At 32.6% G+C, this 18,531-nt stretch overlaps 1 protein-coding gene across 1 annotated transcript in view; it reads left to right on the forward strand.

The window, feature by feature from the left end:
- The first annotated feature begins 8,466 nt into the window (after window positions 1–8,466).
- Window positions 8,467–18,531, forward strand: part of LOC129223023 (short transient receptor potential channel 3-like) — a 49,614-nt gene continuing 39,549 nt past the window's right edge. Inside the window, exon 1 of the mRNA XM_054857587.1 lies at window positions 8,467–8,709. Within this exon, the coding sequence (XP_054713562.1) occupies window positions 8,467–8,709 (243 nt within the window). The remainder of the gene's footprint in view (window positions 8,710–18,531) is intronic.

The raw sequence follows: 18,531 nt of genomic DNA on the forward strand, positions 1-18,531 counted from the left end.
ACTCCTTTACCGCATAATAATAAACAAGGAGTTGAGATGATACACTAAATATTGTATTGAGTTGAGGAAAGCCTTCGAACATGGCTTAGCTTATAACTCGTTTTTTATTCTACTTAGAAATTTCGAACAGGTGCCATCTTCAGCATAAAAATCAGAGGTAGAATTACGGTAACCGGGTCGGGTTGGCGTATTTTTTCAAAAACTGCCAAATTTGGCACCTACGACTCAATGTAAATAAAGTACTACAATGTAAACAAAAGAAATCATCAAATGAGAGTTGACCCAAATACAAGGGGCGGAGCTTCGGATTCCTCAAACTATCACCTTGGTAACTACAACTGTTTATTAACCTTTTTCTTTATCTGATTGCAACCGTAAAGAAAAAAAAAGCATTAAAATTCTTTTTTCCCTTTTAAAATATCGCAAAATATGGAAAGAAACAAATCATTAAGCCTATTTTTTTCTTTATAGAATTATATTATTTTTCTTACTTTGAAATAAAGTTTGCAGAAAAGACAAATGAGAGGTAACTTTTTTTCAAGATGTTAACTTAAATGTGGGAAGATAAAGCGCAGTATCTACGGAGATGAATATTTGAAATATAAAAAGAAACGTGTTTTGGGAATTCGATACTAACAATAGCGAAATGATGGAATTCGACCTTTTTGTTTTTTTCAGTGGAAAGCAAGTAAGGAAGCTTGTACAAAAAAGCTGTACAACCCATGACGAAAATGCGAAAAAAAATTTTAAATAAAAATTTTTTGCTGCTCTTGATACTGCTCTTTACGTTCCCATTGCAGTAATATTAACTCATTTTTTTTCTGTAGGAAAAGAAATCGAACATCATGATGTATGTGAACGAAAAGGTTCATGACGTATATGGTGTTAAACTTTCTATCAACATGCTTAATTTCCTAAGGAACATCAAAATGAAACATAAATTTTTACCGAAATTTAACAACAGTTAAAGTTGGATAGAACACGACATTAGTCAGAAATAATCCGAGAAAAATCCATTAAAAATACCTACTGTTTAATTAAGACTTAAAACGATCTACTAAATAAGTTAAATCACATCAAAATATCCATTCAGAGAACGTTATCATAACTAAAATTATAATACTAACTTACTGAATAAGTGATTACGATATTTAATAAATTTTAAATACAAGATAGAACAATAAAACATAAAGGAAATAACTTACTGCGAACACATTCCAAAAACGTATCCAAAAGGTATGAATAACTAATTTTAAAATCTATAACTTAAAAGAGTTAAAAGTGACAAAAATTTTTCGATGAAAAATTTCATAAAATGTTTCGAAGATATGAAATTTGAAAAAACACAATATGTTGCCAATTTTCAGAAAAAAATCACCTTTGAGAAAATTTAAAATTATATTCTATGGAATTAAAAAAAAAAAAAAAAGAAATATTAATTGACAAATAAATTACAATATTTTGTCAAGATGAATTCTGAAATGGCTGATTGGCCAAACGAATAGCAAATCAGCTTTGGTGTAGGGTTACCAAAATTGCTCCGTCGCCAAGGTAAGGTAGCGGGTTGCCAGAATGAAATATTTATCGCCGCGACCCAGTTACCGTAATTCTACCAAATCAGAGCTTTCGATGGACATATAACGTTAATATGTGCAAGTATTTTTTCATCCCCATATTAGAGAATTTATACGAAAATTGTGTTTTATTGCCCCTCTAAGGGGGTTTTGCCCCCCATAACGGGACGAAAACTACCCTATGTGTTATTCTGATGCATAAGCTATATTATTGTAAAGTTTCATCAAAATCCATTCAGTAGTTTTTGCGTGAAAGAGTAACAAACATCCATACATCCATACAGACAAACTTTCGCATATATAATAGTAGTAAGATAAGTAACGGATACAAATACAGGGGCCTATCATTCAAATTCCCTCTCTCCACTTCTTTCCGGATTTTAAAATATAATGTAATTGCATTTTTCATGTATTTTGATGTTTATTCCCTAAAATGACGGGCATGTACAAATAGTTTAAAGTGTTCTGTTATTGACTGAAAACTTATGGATTCATATGTATTGTAATCAATGTTTTGAAATGATTTCATACGCAGGCATACTAGTATTTAAATTGAAACATAAAAATAGCAAATCTTTATTCTCGCGCATCTGCTGTTCACAGGAGCTTGGCGAGAAGATACCCGCCAACAAAGCAAATGTACACAAAATGCTTAAGAGCCGTTAAAATATTACTAGTTAAGTAAAAAGTGTTTTTATAGAACTAAAATGTTATTTGCACTCAAGATATACAATGTTTTATAACTTTTATTGGTAAAATAAGTACAAAAATTTAAAAATTATAGGCAACTGTGGAATATGTACTCGTTGAATGCATATAAATGTTATTTTTTCTTTATTTAGAAGCAAAAAACATTCGTACATGCTAGGGAAAAGTTACTGGACCTCCTGGTGTGGCTTTTTCCTCACAGTTTACAATGCTAGAACACTGCACTATTACTATAAATCTAATTTTTCCCTTCTACAGTTAAAGGTTGTTATCATGCATGGCTTCAGCTAATGAAAACTTATTCAGCGGTTACGGTCAACTCGAAATTGCTCCCCAAGTCACATGGTACTGTTGCCGTATCGGGATAGTAGGGTTGCACTCTCTCCATCTATTCCTTCTCAATGATTAGTCTATGTTCAAAATGTTTTCTAAAAATTCAAAGTAGTAGTTATTAATACTTTCGGTTTTTCTACAAATGCGTGTTACAACCAAAGGCTTTGCGATGTTCGCTACAAGCAGGCCTGGATTTACGAGCAAGCTATAGCTTAAGGACTCCTAAGTCCCAGAAATTAGCATGATTTATTAAAGTAAAAACGAGCTGATGTGTGCATCACATGACTTCCTTTTACACCAATTTAATGTTGTTTCCCTATTATTGCAATTTTAATGTGATTCTCTCTCTAACTCTCTAAATATCACCAACAATGACCACATTGAAACCAGATTAAAAATTAAAAAAAAAACCGCCAAATTTGTCGCCAAGTTGGCGACAAAACTTTGACGACAAAACTTGGCGACTAAAAGACTGACGTTATATCGCCAAGTGTCCGCCAAATTATAACACCACTTGAGTTTGTATCAAAATTAACAATGATTTCCCCCCAAAAAGGTGTAAAAGACCGCCTTTGGAGCATCCGAATGCAACCAAAAAAGGAGATGCACAACTAGACCCCAATAGGAGTCTAAGTACCTAATTTCAACTTTCTAGGACATTCCGTTCTTGAGTAATGCGACATACATACACACATACGCACATACATACGTACATACATACGTCACGAGAAAACTCGTTGTAATTAACTCGGGAAACTTCAAAATGGATATTTCGGGCGTCTATACGTTCTTAGGTACATATGTACTTGTGGTCGGGTCGAAAAAAAAACTCAACATTCATTTGGGGGTGAGTAAAATGGAAATTAAGGCCGATTTTTGAGTGAGATTTTTTCGCGAATACAATACTTCCTTTTTTGTAAAAGGAAGTTAAAAAAAAGTACTTAAAATAGATTTCATTTTCTAGTGCTTAAAAACCTTAAAAATTTGGAAAAGTGTGACTGCAAACCACAAATGGGAGGGGGGGGGGGGGGGGGTAAGGAATGCCAATATATGACAAATTCAGCTCCTTGCTACATCCTGCACCAAAAATGTAAAAACCATGGTTCTCACGTTTCTGATACATATTACAAATTTTTGTGATTCACATGTTTCATATCTTGCAATTTATATAATTCCGAATGCAGTATTTTGGAAATTAATTTGCTATTGCTTGCTTTTATTTTACTTCTGCATATTGTCAATCTATTTAGCATGAAAAAAAAAAAAAAAACTACCTCTATTCCTTTTTGTTTTCTGTCCCACTTGCAACTGAAGAAAAGTTGTTGTAATGAAAATCAGTTCATTTGTTCTTCTAAATTTTAAATAGCTGTTTCTGTACAAAATAGAACAGGACTAAAAATTTACAATCAACTACTAAAATATCAGACTGGAACTACAGATAAAGCGCGTTAAATTTTTTTTATTGTTCTAGAGTCCTTGAAAATAATTAGATAAGTCTTTGAAAATCCTAAGCAAAGTGGGCTCCAATCTTATTTCTTATCTCAAGTGGGTAGTATAATATTACTCTCTTGTAACCTATTTTCTAAATTTTTTCACCATTTCTTTTAAAACATTTTTTACTATTGATGATTTTATATTTAATTCATTGTTGTATTTGTCGGTGGGTTGGCAGGGTGATTAAAACTAATTGTACCGAAAGCCAATATGACCAAGTAACAATGCATTGTCTTTTCTCTTCCCACGCTCTTTCTCTCTGTCAACTGCTGTCCTTGGTTTGTCGAATCAAAAACTATTTTTACTGTGTATTATCTTAATTTGCAAAATATTATATTACTTTAGGAAAGTTTTGTTTGCCTACTTCTGTCCTGATATTTTTGTAGTTCCAACTTCATTTTATAAGGCTTCAAAATGTAGAATTTTATATCTATTTTTCAGAATTTCCTCCGGGGGGGGGGGGGAACTCCTGGTCCTCCTACAATAGGGGATATTCTTTACTCCACTTAAAGGGGAGCCCTGGGTCACTCACTCTCTTGATAAAATTCTCCCTCTTAAAGTCAGTCCAAAAAGGACATTCCAAAAAACGCATTAAAAAACGATCAAAAAGTAAAAGCATTGCTATATGTATAAGAGGAAAGAGACAAACATAATAAAGGGACAAAAATTTCCTCTTACACCAGCGAGGAAAACGTTGTTCAAACTACAAAAGGGGCCCGATATATGAAATAGGTTGGGGCCCCGTTAAGTCTAAATCCGGCCCTGCCTACAAGGTCATTAAATTCACGTGCAGTAATCATATTTGAAACTCAATATTTTGTTTTGCGCAAATGAAATATTTACAATTTACGAATTCGTGTATTTGGTATGGCAATAGGTTTCTACTTTTAAGTCATTAAAGTGGTTTGAAACACAAAGAGGAAATGATTATGAGAAATTTTAATGTTATTCAAAGCAATCATAAGACTTATTAATTTTTATGGCATAGTATTTTGGTACGTATGAAGCCAAACTTTTCTAGTACTTTTCTCAAAATAATTACTTTTAATAATAGGACAGTAATATTTTATATAAACGTTTGCATCAAAAGAAAATTGCGCTAAGCTATTTTTCTAAAAGTAATACTAATAAATAGTAATAATAATAATTATTATTTTATTAAAGCAACGTGTGGAAAATCAAATAGTATAGTCAAACATGCAAAAAATAGTTCATTACAAAAGTTAATAACATTTGTTTACAGCCATGTTAGAGGCTTGATGAGTTGGCGACAGAAAATGATTTCTAAATTAGAGAATGAATCAAGTCAAACATTTTTCCCTGTTTTTTTTAATATAGCGAGGTTGGAGGTAGAATTACAGTAACCGTGTCGCGGCGATAAGTATTTCATTCTGGCAACCCGCTACAATACCTTGGAGACGGAGCAATTTTGGTAACCCTACACCAAAGCTGATTTGCTATTCGTTTGGCCAATCAGCCATTTCAGAATTCATCTTTACAAAATTGTAATTTATTTTTCCAATAAATCTTTCTTTTTTTTTAAAGTAACTACTTTGATATACCCCCCCCCCCCCAATCGGAAATTTGGCGACTTCTTTTTCTCGCCAAGCAAAATACCTGTTTTTGTTGCCACAAAACTTTAAAAAAAAACAAAAAATGGTACAAAATACTAGAAAATACTAAATTTGGCAACAGCAAAAACCTAAAAGCTGAAAAAACCTGAATTGGCAACACCAAAATAAGAAACAGCAACCCTAAAAAGTCCGTAGGGAGTACCAGATTTGGTGCGTATTTTTTTTTTGGGGGGGGGGGTATATCAAAGTTATACCTTTTAAAATTCCTTAGAATAATATTTTTAATTTTCTCAAAGGAGTTTTTTTTCTAAAATTTTGGTAACATATATTGTGTTTTTTCAATAGGGTCATTTCCAAAATTTCAAAAGTATTTGTTTCTGAAAGAGCATGCTTAAAAACATAGGATCTGACCATTTTTAAAATAATTATTTTAAGTTTAATATTTAAAAAAAAAATACTTAAATCGGTGAGCTTTCATTGTTTACATTTCTTGGCGATGACATCACAAATGGTGAAATGCCATTCTGTGTTACCACTCTCACAGAGCTAAATATTTAATTCGCATCTTTACTCAAGTGGATTGGCAATGATATGGTTGATAGCAAGCGTAGAGTGCAAATTTAATTCGCTGCTTGATTATCATAACGTGGAAACGTAGTAGAAAGATGCGCCAAAAAGCATCATTTGTGACTTCATAAAGACCACGCCTTGTTTGAAAAATCGAACATTTTAAAAAATTAATTTAAAAAAACTGCTGGAAAAATGAAAGTATTTTCTGGGCCCATGTTATTTTTTTTTTTTTCTCATTCTATCCATTTCAATGACTAAAAGTAGTACTTTTGACTGAAGGAAACCACCCCATTTTCAGATCTTCGAAACATTTTATAAAATTTTACATCGCGAAATGTTTGTCACTTTTGACTCTTTTAAGTTATAGTTTTAAAAATTAGTTATTCATACCTTTTGGATACGTTTTTGGAATGTATTCGCAGTAAGTTATTTCCTTCATGTTTTATTGTTCTATTTAAAATTTATTAATTATCGTAACCACTTATTCAGTAAATTAGAATTATAATTTTAGTTATGATAACGTTCTCTGAATGTATATTTTGATGCGATTTAACTTATTTAGTAGATCATTTTAAGTCTTAATTAAACAATAAGTATTTTTAATAGCTTTAGCCTTTCTCAGATTATTTCAGACTAATGTCGTGTTCTATCCAACTTTTATTGTTAAATTTCGGTAAAAATTTATGTTTCATTTTAATGTTCTTTAGGAAAATAAACATGTTGATAGAAAGTGTAACACCATATACGTCATGAACCTTTTCGTTCACATACATCATGATATTTTATTTCTTTTCCTAGAGAAAAAAGTGAGTTCGATATTACTGCAATGGGAACGTAAAGAGCAGTATCGGCAATTTTTTATTTAAAATGTTTTTTCGATTTTCGTCATGGGTTGTACTTTAGCTTTTTTGTACAAGCTTGCTTACTTGCTTTCCACTGAAAAAACAAAAAGGTCAAATTCCATCATTTCGCTATTGTTAGTATCGAATCCAAAACACGTTTCTTTTTATGTCTCAAATATTCATCTCTGTAGATACTGCGCTTTATCTTCCCACGTTTAAGTTAACATCTTGAAAAAAGTTATCTCTCATTTGTCTTTTCTGCAAACTTTATTACAATGTAAGAAAAATAATATAGTTCTATAAAAAAATAAGCTTAATCATTTGTTTCTTTTCATATTTTGCAATATTTTAAAAAGGAAAAAAAATTTTTTAATGCTTTTTTGTTCTTTACGGTTGCAATCAGAGAAAGGAAAAGGTTAATAAACTGTTGTAGTTACCAAGGTGATAGTTTGAGCAATCCGAAGCTCCGCCCCTTGTCTTTGGGTCAACTCTCATTTGATAATTTCTTTTGCTTACATTGTAGTACTTTGTTTACATTGAGTCGTAGGCGCCAAATTTGGCACTTTTTGAAAAAATACGCCAAGGCGGCCCGGTTACCGTAATTCTACCAGGTTGGATATTTAAACCTATGTCCCATGGTAGAGCACGTCAACGCATTTTAAATCTTTCACCGGTATTGCAAACTTAAAATTTCATAGTTGGCGACATTTAGCAACTGCGTGGTTACGATAGTATTTGCCGTCATGCTTTCTATTTCCACCACAGAGTAAAGAAATTTACTCTATGATTTCCACCAATATTGAAAGTAAACAATTCACCAATCAAGTAACGGAAAAGTACCAGTACACCTAACTTTAAAAGCCCCAATGATGAAGAAACTTGACATTTTTCGACACGCGTTAGAAAAATGTTCAACCTTCCTTTTTTTTTTTTTTTTGCTACTTGGCTTTAGTTTTGACCATGGACAGCACGAACTAATTTCTCTACTATCCCTAACGTATGTACATTAGAAACATTTTTGGAGTGCTTAAAGTTTATTTTTCAGTTTTCACACATGTTCCTTCATGTTTAGGACATTAAGTACCAGCCAATTTTTTTTCATCTTGCACTAGTGGGCGGAAAATTTATGCGGGACCATTTTTTGCCATATTATATTTATTTTGATGTACTTACTTCTAATACAAAATCTTAGTTAGACATAGCAAATATAGATTTATATAAATACAGGTAGCATGTATTAGTACTGTATAGGCAATGCAAGAAAATTCGTAATACGATCGCGACAGATACCGAGATGCGCAAGTAAACTCATGATCCGTCTGTAATGGGTTAGTAGTTCGTTCTTCTAATTTTTTCCAGAAATATTGAACTATGTCGAGGGAGAATTTAATGGCAAGAAGATCTGCTTCTACCAGCAACGTTGGTCCACAGCAGGGGTGGGGTCCTCCACCACCTCCACCTCCACCTTCCGGTGGGCCGCCCCCGCCATCCGTCATTGTTGAACTGGAGGATAGGCGCGGGAGTCTGCCTTTAGCGCAACTGAAGGAGGAAGAAGAAGAATTTTTTCAAGAAGTTGAAAGTGGAGACGTGCGCAAAGTCGAAAGGTTCCTGAACGTAAGTTTGATCAACAACAATCATTAGAGCAGTAAAAATCATAGCAGTTTTGAAAGTTGTCATATCTACATTCTGAAATTGGAAAGTTTTCTTTAGTTTGTAACACCGATTAATCAGCTTATTTTAAAAAGGACTTGTTCGCAATGTACGTGGGTATAAAAAATAACCTAATTTCATTCCGCGACACTGTAAAAAAAAATCCGAAACGTTACTGATTATTTCCGTGGAACGTTTCGGGATTTCACAGATTTGTTTGTTTGTTTTCCCCCCACTTCCTGAGGAAATCAAGTCTCTTTGTCAAAAAAGTTTCCTGAATTGCTCCAAGTTACACGAATTCAGACTTCTCACTGTTGTGAAAAATATTTTTAGCTACTAGTAGAAAGATAAACTGAGCGTGTTTAATAAGTGTATCGGCTACTGCTCGTTATGTCCCGTCTAGATTTACTAAGCCCACAAAGCGAGCGAACAACTCTCTGGATTCCATAGCTTTGCGAGAATTTCAGGCTAGTTATATTCATGGTACTTACTTGTAATTCCGTCTTAGCTTTGGTCATGATTGCAACAGTGCTTTTGGATCTTTCTTGCAAAGCAGGAAGGTGCCAAGGTAAAACCTACCTAAGTTTTCTGTGAAGGTTCCAGATACACGACTGACTTTAAAAGATTCCAGGATAATTTCAGGAAGGTTACTGACTTTTAGTGGAAAACATTTCTTTCTTTCTTTTTTTTTTTTTTTTTGCAAGATACGTCATTTGCAGAAATTGGGCACATCAGTTGCCCATTACTTTCCAGAAACGTTTCTGATTTTTTTTTTCAATGTAGAAGGTACTTAGTAATACCTACCATAGTTTTTTCTGAGGGTTTTAAATATTAATTCAGAAACAGTTTTATATGTTACGACGTACAAGGTTTGGTAGGTATAGTAACACTTGAGAATATAGGTTCTGGCTTGGGGGAGGGAGGAGGAGTGGTATTATACTCTGAAAAATGGTGTTCTGATTTCGCATTTGGGTCTTAAATAACCAGAATGGAAGCACCAATATGTATATTATCTAGTTAAGAATTTTACTGTTAATTTAATAGTAACAACTTTCAACTACAGGTGTTAAACTCTTGTGTAAAAATAAAGAATTAACTTCATTAGCGACTGGAGGAAATACCAGAATCTATGAATTTAGTTGCGCCCATAGCCGTTAAGTGACTGATGAGAACGTTTGTCAATAGTTCTGTAGCATTCTTGTCCTGTTAGAAAAATTGCTTCCTATATGAATGGCACCGTTACTTCCCGTTGATCAAAATTCCTGAAATTTTGTTGATGAAATCTCAACGCATGTCAAAATTTTTAGAGTCAGTAAAAATGTTTAATCAGCACATGAATTTTGTACACTCTCGTTAAGCATTATTTGAAACAACGTTATGCGGGAGCTAATCAGAAAGTAAGGAAGGTTTAGGAATTAAAAAAAAAAAAAAATGAGCACAGAATTTTTTTAAAACATGCATCTATAAGGGCGACTAAAATTCTATTTGTCTTTATAATCACCATACAAATTGAGGCACTTATCATAGCGGCGAACAAGCTTTGAAATTTTTTCGTCGTAGAGTTCTGCCGCCTGCGATCTCAGCCACTCAGTGACACATACTCGAAGATCCTATTCGTCATCATCACAGCGCCGTGCTACTGACTAGTTCTGCATTCTTGGAAACAAGTGAAAACCACTAGGTGCAAGATCACGACTAGGATAAGGCGGATGGGGAAAAACTCTCTCACCATCAAAGTCCTTTCATCGTGAACGTTAGTTTGGCCATTTTTAAACTGAATACACAATTTCCGGACGGAACTTTCATTCATTACGTTGTTTCCGTACACTCAGGGACGTGCTCAGGGTACTCAGGAGGGACGTGCACAGAGGGAGGGGAGAAGGGACACCTGTTGACCCGGGCCCGAGCCTGAAGGGGGTCCAATATTTTTAAAACTATGTGTGAAGTCTGGGGAAAAACAATGTGGAGGGAGCCCTGGAAAAGTCATTTGTGACGGGCTTCAAAATTTCTGTGCACACCCCTGGTGATAGATACTTGAGTTTTGAACAGAACCAGGTTTTTTGCCCCCAAAAACCGAATCATAGACCGCACCTCACAATTGGCGGGTTTTTCAGTTGCAGCGCACATTTTAAATTTGAATATTGAAAAAACGAGAAGCGCAGTGATGTTCCCGTTGTGATGGCCGAATACCGGCTGAGATGCTGAGTACACACCAAAATATACGTGATCGGTGCGCTCCTGGCGGCGTGAGACTGAAATGTTCTTTACTTTTTGAATAGCCTTCGTAGCTATCTGGTTAAAAGTTGGAAATACGGACATTTTTTTTTTCGTTTGCTATGGCTATGAATTTTGCCAAAACTTACACAAAATCGAAATAGTTACAAATAAAGGTTTTTGGAATCTTTTGTCTACATTTAAAACTTGAGAAATAGAATTGGTAAAACGCGAAAAAAAAAAAAAAAAAAAAAAAAACGATTCAGCCTTCGACGAAAAAATTGAAACCATTGATGATTATTGGAAGAAAATTTATAAATGCTCGGTTACAAATTGAGCACACTTGATTCACCCATAAATATGTGATCGGTTTGGTCACATCGGTTCGTGGTTTGGTCCCCCTTATTCCAATGATTCTCTCTACTTAGTGAGTATTGAAGAAGCATCCTCATATATATAATAGTGAATGATCGAGTAACGCTCCTGACGTCATCAACAAAGAAACTCGCTCTACGGCATGATAATTTGAAAATATTTTTCGGAAATGTCTAACATGCAGGGAAACGCTTTATTTTGACGAGGCTGAACTGGATCCGGTAACTTAACTGTTTTTACTGGAAAGACTATCAATTTAGTACAGTGACGAAACGAAAAAGTGGTCAACAATGAACGCTTTCTACTGTCGTTTAGGATTAATCCACTGGAGTTAAGGTTAAAACTTCAACCATCAAAATATCACCACAATTGCTTTGTTCAAATGCAGATGCAGTTTTCACTCGTCTTATCTTGACGGGCGATTTTCTAGTTATTGAATACAAATTGCTCTAAACCATTTCAGTTTTTCTTAGTAGTTTCAATTTTTGAGAGTCCAAATGGGCAACTTTACTACTGTTTAGTTTACTTTCTGCTAATTCTGCTGCTTACTTTCTGCTGTTATACGCACACCAAATGCAAGGACGGATACAGACAAGGCTTCACTTGATACGCGTCTTATCAGGCTCAGTCATTTCAACAAAAGTTGCAGTTTGAAACCAATCAATCAAACAAAAAACCCGGTCAGACTCCAGCGACATCTGTTCGATTTTGTGTCAACTTTTAACTATAAACATCAAGATAAGTATATTTTTAGTGAATATTCAACAAAATTTAGTTCAAAAGTGTCGAGTTAATTTAGAAGCGGATTTTTTTCTTCCCCCAAAAAAAAGTGTTTGAAAAGATATTTTAGGTAAAAAGTGAAAAAAAAATATGAAACTTTCTTTTCAAGAAAAATTAAGTTTTGAAACAAAATCACATGAATATAAGTTGAGGAAAATGTTTATCTAGTTAAATCAATGTAAACTCCGTGTATGAAAAAATTTTTGTGATCAATTATTCCAACTTTTCGCAAGGAAGCATTTTAAAAATTATTTGAGTAATGTAACTGCAAACCTTCAATAAATATAAATAGAAGTTAGCATTTATTGCAATTTATACATTAAATAACAATTTCAAGCGAGCTTAAAAAGAAGTTTTCTGTTTGAAAACGTATGGGAATAAAATGTTTTGGAAATACTGTTTTTTTTTCTTTTTTGGGGGGTGGGGTGGGGAGTAATTTCTGCTTCCAATTAATAAAAGACAAATGTTGGAAAATTTTTTCTGAATGGAATTATGCGTAATATTATGAAATTAAACATTACATCTTATAGACGAAACCATACTGTCTATTAAACACTTGAACTATGTTCAATAATTTGTATCAAGGAAAAATATTTTTTTTAGTTTTATTATGCAAAAATCAATTACATATGCTTCATCAAGCACAATTGATAAATATAATTATCAGTTAAAACAGAAAACAAATGAAAGTAGTGATTGTTTCACATAATTATTACTGACCCAGGCAACGCCGGATATTTTTGCAAGTTGATAAATATATTTGTGGAAACATTCAAAAAGCTTTTAGTATTTTTTTTCTTACTTAAAAGTTTAATTCAAAATTAGTTATTTTTTAAAGACATATTCTGAAAATGGTGAATAGCTCAATTTGATATCTTTATTTTTTCACAATAAGAACTAATAAAATTCACAAGAAAAAAAAATGCATAGAGATACTATTATTTTAAAAAAAATTATGTAAAAAACATATCAAGTAAAATGTTTGCCATGAAACTGATTGTTAGTATCGATGATTATACATTAAAACTTATATCATTAAGGAGTACGTTGTATGTTAAAGAACAAGAAACTTAAATCATTTAAAAGTACATTGAAACAATAATGAATTTACCAGGAAAAACATGCTCATAAAAATTAAAAAAAAAGAAAAAAAAAAAAAAAAGATGGCAGCTTTTTATTTAAAGATTTTTATAAAACCTACATTCCAGCATTTAAAAATAATAATAATTCTTTCTACTTTTTTTAGAACAAAACTTATGCTTGTCGAAAATATAAATAAATAAAAATAATAGTGACAATTTAAAAAAAATAATAAAAACAAACCTGTTAAAAAGGTAAACCGTATTCAAATGCTTACGCATTGTGAGGAAATTTAAAGGGGAGAAATTTCGCCACATAAATAAATTATGATACAAAAAAGCATGAAAAGTTCCACAAACTTTTAAATTATTTGCTAAAGATCAAATTAAAAAGAAAAAAAGCCATTAAGTAGCATAAAAAGTGACATTAAAATGAAAAAAAAAATTATCGGAAAATTAAATTAAGCTATTTAGTAATCTGCCAAATCAAAACTAAACAGTATTAGGAAGCAACCACGTTACTGTAATCAAGCCAAAGATCAGTTAAAGTGTAAAATAATTCGCCAAATAAATGTTTCAATCAATTAAAAAACAATAAAAGTTCTATCAAAGTATCAGAAGAACAAACAAACATTGGCGGCAGCGATTTTAGCAATAGAAAATGTTTTCGCCAATTTCACATGTTCCATGAGGAGATAATTCCCACATGATTTTAATGTGAATATTAAATGGCAAGAAATATAATGCTGTCAAATTTTGTGACGCCAAAGGATTACATATATGTGAGTCACGATGCATTTCAAATCTTGGCGATTATTTTTTATTTTGTTGCCTCCGTATTTGGTTTCAATAAAATGAAGCTTTTATTGTTGTCAAATATAGTTTGTTTAGCGGATTTTTTTATATTTTACTGAAACTTTTAATGTCGTTTCGTGGGTGGTTTCATTTACTATGAGGATTATTGAAACTTTTAATAAATATATAGGTAATATGACTATATCTAATAAAACTTCAAATGCTTTCGATGATCTAATTTATTTATTTGTCGAAACAGTATGTTATTTTGTCTTTTTCGTGGATTTTCAATCAAAACAAAGTAAAAAAATTCGCTAAATTGAAAATGAGCTACTAAAATAATATGATAAATCTCATTAAAATTTTTCGCTAAATCAATTTCAATTCTCCTTTATTTTGTGACATAATTAGCTGAATAAGTTAACCGAGTCATTAATTAAAAATGAAAGTATGTAAATTTTGTAAAATTAGAAAAAGAATCATACATACGACGATGTAGGCTTTATTTTTCAACTTACGTCAAAGATGATGTGAGTGCAATTTTTCAATTTTCGCCAAGGTAAAGAGAAAACTCACCAAGCCAGGCGACGTACCTATGACGAAATACTAATATCAAAAGAGGAAATATGTATTGCAGTCTTACTGATATTGTGAGACTAAAACGATTATTGTCGAAATCTTGACGATTGCGCCATTAAATACCTCCTTTAAATATACAGTAAAATACTACAGTGGCTCCCAAAAGTCTTCGTACACCTACGACTTTCAACGAAATAGGCCCCAATCCATTGGTTAGAATTAATATTTTGGAATAGGTATTTAATTATAAGATCTATGATCAATTTTTAACGAAACTACATGAAAAGTTTTAAAAAATATTAAAACTTATTTTAAAAAAAATAAAAAACCAAAAAGTGCCGGAAATTTTATCTCACAAAAGTCTTCGTACACTTTATAAAATGTCCATATATTATTGAATTATCTAACTTTTCATTAAGTTATTAATTAGTAGAATATTATACAGTATTAATAACACCTTTTAAACGTCTGGCAATAGATTTCATTCCTTTTCTTTCTTTTTTTTTTGCGTAATTTCTGAGTAAGTGTTCAACCACACTTCGAGTCTTACTGTTTCTAGCTCTATTTTCGTTTTAAAGTCCTATTTTCGTAATCTAGCCTCCAGATATCTCTAAATACGTTACATTAAGTTAAAATCTGGAAATTGAGGGGGTATTTTCTAAACTTTAGGACAATTTTCGAGGCATTAGACGCAAACGTTGAAACCCAGGTGCTTCTTATCATTATCTTTATAAAAAACAAAGTTGTTTCCAATGAACAAATTTTTGGCTTAGAGTTCAAAATTGGTTTTTAAAATATTTAAAGGAACAACATGATTCATTATTTTATCAAAAAATTAAAAACTACCAAGTCCTGATGCTGATATGCACCCTCACACTAGAACACCTCCATCGTCCTGATTAACTGATAAAAATAAGTTCTTAAGATTAAATTCTTAATTCTTTCTTCTCCTTGCAGTTATACAACAATTTAACCAAAAATGTTAAATTAATTTTTATCTGTAAGTAAGACGTGATTCTACGTTTTTAGCTTATTAATCATTGATTTTGCAACGAAAAGCGTAAGCTTTCTGCTTTTCGCACGACCAAGAAAATTTCTGCGGGAAGAGGTCCCATTTAATCCAGCTAATCAGAGAACTTGGCGAACAATTTTAGGTGAAAATTAAATTAAAAAATGATTCATTTTACTCTGCAGAAACTTTTACAGCACTCAAATCTGTATTTTTCATAATTTTTTTAACTTTAAATATCCGATCACGTTTTGTCAACTTTGCTGGTTGACCTTTTCTTACCTTGTTTCCGGTTCGATTTCTTTCTTTAAAGCATTTTATCAAGCACTATACTATACAAACAAATAAATCAACTAATTTAGAGACATTTCAAACCAATTTACCACTACTGTGGGAAAAAAATTCAAATTTTGAATGGTGTTTGCGGTTTTTTACATATTATACCAGCCATTTTACAATAATAAGCACGATATTAAGGAATAAATAAACAAAAAAATAAAGCCAAATGACTTATAAGGGTCAACACAATGCAAAAATATCAATAAAGCGGCATATGATAATTTTAGTCATGAATTTATTCGAAAATATTTGAGTGTACGATGACTTTTGTGGCGTGTTATTTCTATGTCTCTTCGTTTTCTGACCCATTTCAAAAATAAGATCCGTCAATATTTTGAAAAAACCAATGGATTGTATTTAGAATGACATAAGAATGATGTGAAAAAATATTGGACTTCATATCCGAATTCAGTTTCGAGTTATTTTGGTTTTACTAAAAAATTTCAAAGTGTATGAACACTCTTGGGAGTCACTGTATATAATTTATAAACAGCATTATAAAGAGAGAGGGCGGATTTTTGTGTGTTTATATGTTCGAGGTAATCTCCGGAACCACTGCACCTATTTGAAAAATTCTTTCACTACATGAAAGGGGCTTTCTTACTGGGTAACATAGGCTATAATTCGGAGAAATCCGATACATGGTTCTTTTTTTATTCCAATTTAGGCCATAAATTTAACGTAAATTGCCTATTATTGGCTATTAAAGGGGTGAAAAATTACTTGCACATATTAATATTATATATCGTTGAAAAGGATAGAATTTTCCGCGTTCTAAGCAATTTGTTTCAATGCTCTAACTTCATTACGATGGGAGCAATTATCGTTTTAATCTCGAACTTTTTTAGGCTTAGCTGAAATTTTGGCAATACTTTCTTCATTAAATCTATCAATAAAAAGGGAAGGAATTGTCCCAGAGTTTTTTTTTTTTTTTTTGATACCGTTGGAAAAAGCGACATTTTTTACTCCAGAAATATCTCGACCTTCAGTCGAAAAAGTAACCTTCTATCACCAAAGGAAAAAAAGTTACAAGCCGTTAAAAATAAAGTTCGAATAAATCTAATCTCCATTAAAATTACTGATGTTTTGTTTCGCATTGCCATGGTTACGTCTTTTAGCTTCGCTTCATTTTAATATCTCAAAGGTCCACAAACTTGGCACCACGGAATTATAAGCAATTGGGAAATGTTTTCGCCAATTCTGCATATTTTACGATCTACGTTATCATAATTCCCCCAGACAATGTAGAAATTGCGGGAAGAGTTTGAAATTTAGGAGTCTTAGCAATTTTCCCAATTGTCGCCAAATTTGTGGACGCCAAAGACCAAGGGCCAAACTTCTTCGGCCATAGCCTTGCTGATAGTGGCAGAAGCAAACAATGGGGTTGTTTTCTTCAGTCAAAAGAAGTACTTTTAGTCACTGAAATTTTTTTCAACAGAACAGTTCAAACACTTGATAGTTATCGAATTTTTTTAACTTTTCAATTTACAAAGTTTGAACAGAACAACGTCTGTCGGATCCTCTAGTAATTTATAAACAGCAAGGTTTTCCTTCTTAGACATTTTTTTTTTAAATATTTAGAAGAAGAGTAATTTTGAACCCTTCTCGTTATTAACTCACATTAAATGTCTCAAAAAGATCATACGTAATTCCTAGGTCCAACTTACTAAAAATTAGGTCCAAGGCCCACAATGCTTTGGAGTCTCCTGTGTTTCAGGGATGCATTTTACCAGAAGTGAACGCCAATGAGAGATAGTTGAATCCTGAGTTGGGACCAACTTTACATGAAAAGGGAATTTATTTTCCCTGAAAAACAGACTTGGTACGCCGTTCCATCATCAATTCACCCTGTACTACACATCGGTTAACCATATCAATGAAATTTTACGTTAAAGATTGAAAAAACAACGATTTTTACAGCAGAAATAATACGTTAACTAATATAAACAAATGATTTTCCCTAGTTATACTACAGCACTCTCTTACGAGCAAGTCGGCGCCTTTGATCTTTTGAATAATGCCACGGAAATATAAGTTCGTTGCTTGAGGCACCTGGGGCCCTGCCCCTTATCCTCTGGTGTGGTATGTTGATAGTTCCCCGGTTGGGGGCATGGCTTTATTTTGGCGCAGAAGATGGTTGCGTGGATGTACGAGAGATGTGGCTTCCTCTAACGGGAGTACCATAATGGTTAGCCGAAGGCTCTTCAAAGTAAATTTCAACTAAATTTCTTCTTCATTTAAATAAGTTTAAGTATTTTTTTTCGCTTCCTACATATTTTTTTAAAGTTTTATACTTTTTTTTCCCCGTGGGGGATTTCTAGGCTATTTGAATGAATAAAAATAAAATAAAATTTAGACAATGATAAAATGTTGATAAGAAATTTAAAAAGAAAATAGTGAAATGAAAATAGATAGGAGCATGCTCCCAGCCAGAGTGTAGCACGATAACTAGAGTCGAAACGAGGTATGAACCCGATAAGGGATTCACTCACCCCGTTTCGAAACTGAAACTAAGCTAGCAGAGCGCGAGGCCTGCGAGAATTTGCCGGATCCAATGGATCGTAATTTGGAAGGATGTTAAGTAGTGGATTGCCAACACGGGGGATGTTGTAGTGA

This window comes from Uloborus diversus, chromosome 5, assembly GCF_026930045.1.
Source record: "Uloborus diversus isolate 005 chromosome 5, Udiv.v.3.1, whole genome shotgun sequence".
NCBI classification, from domain to species: domain Eukaryota; kingdom Metazoa; phylum Arthropoda; class Arachnida; order Araneae; family Uloboridae; genus Uloborus; species Uloborus diversus.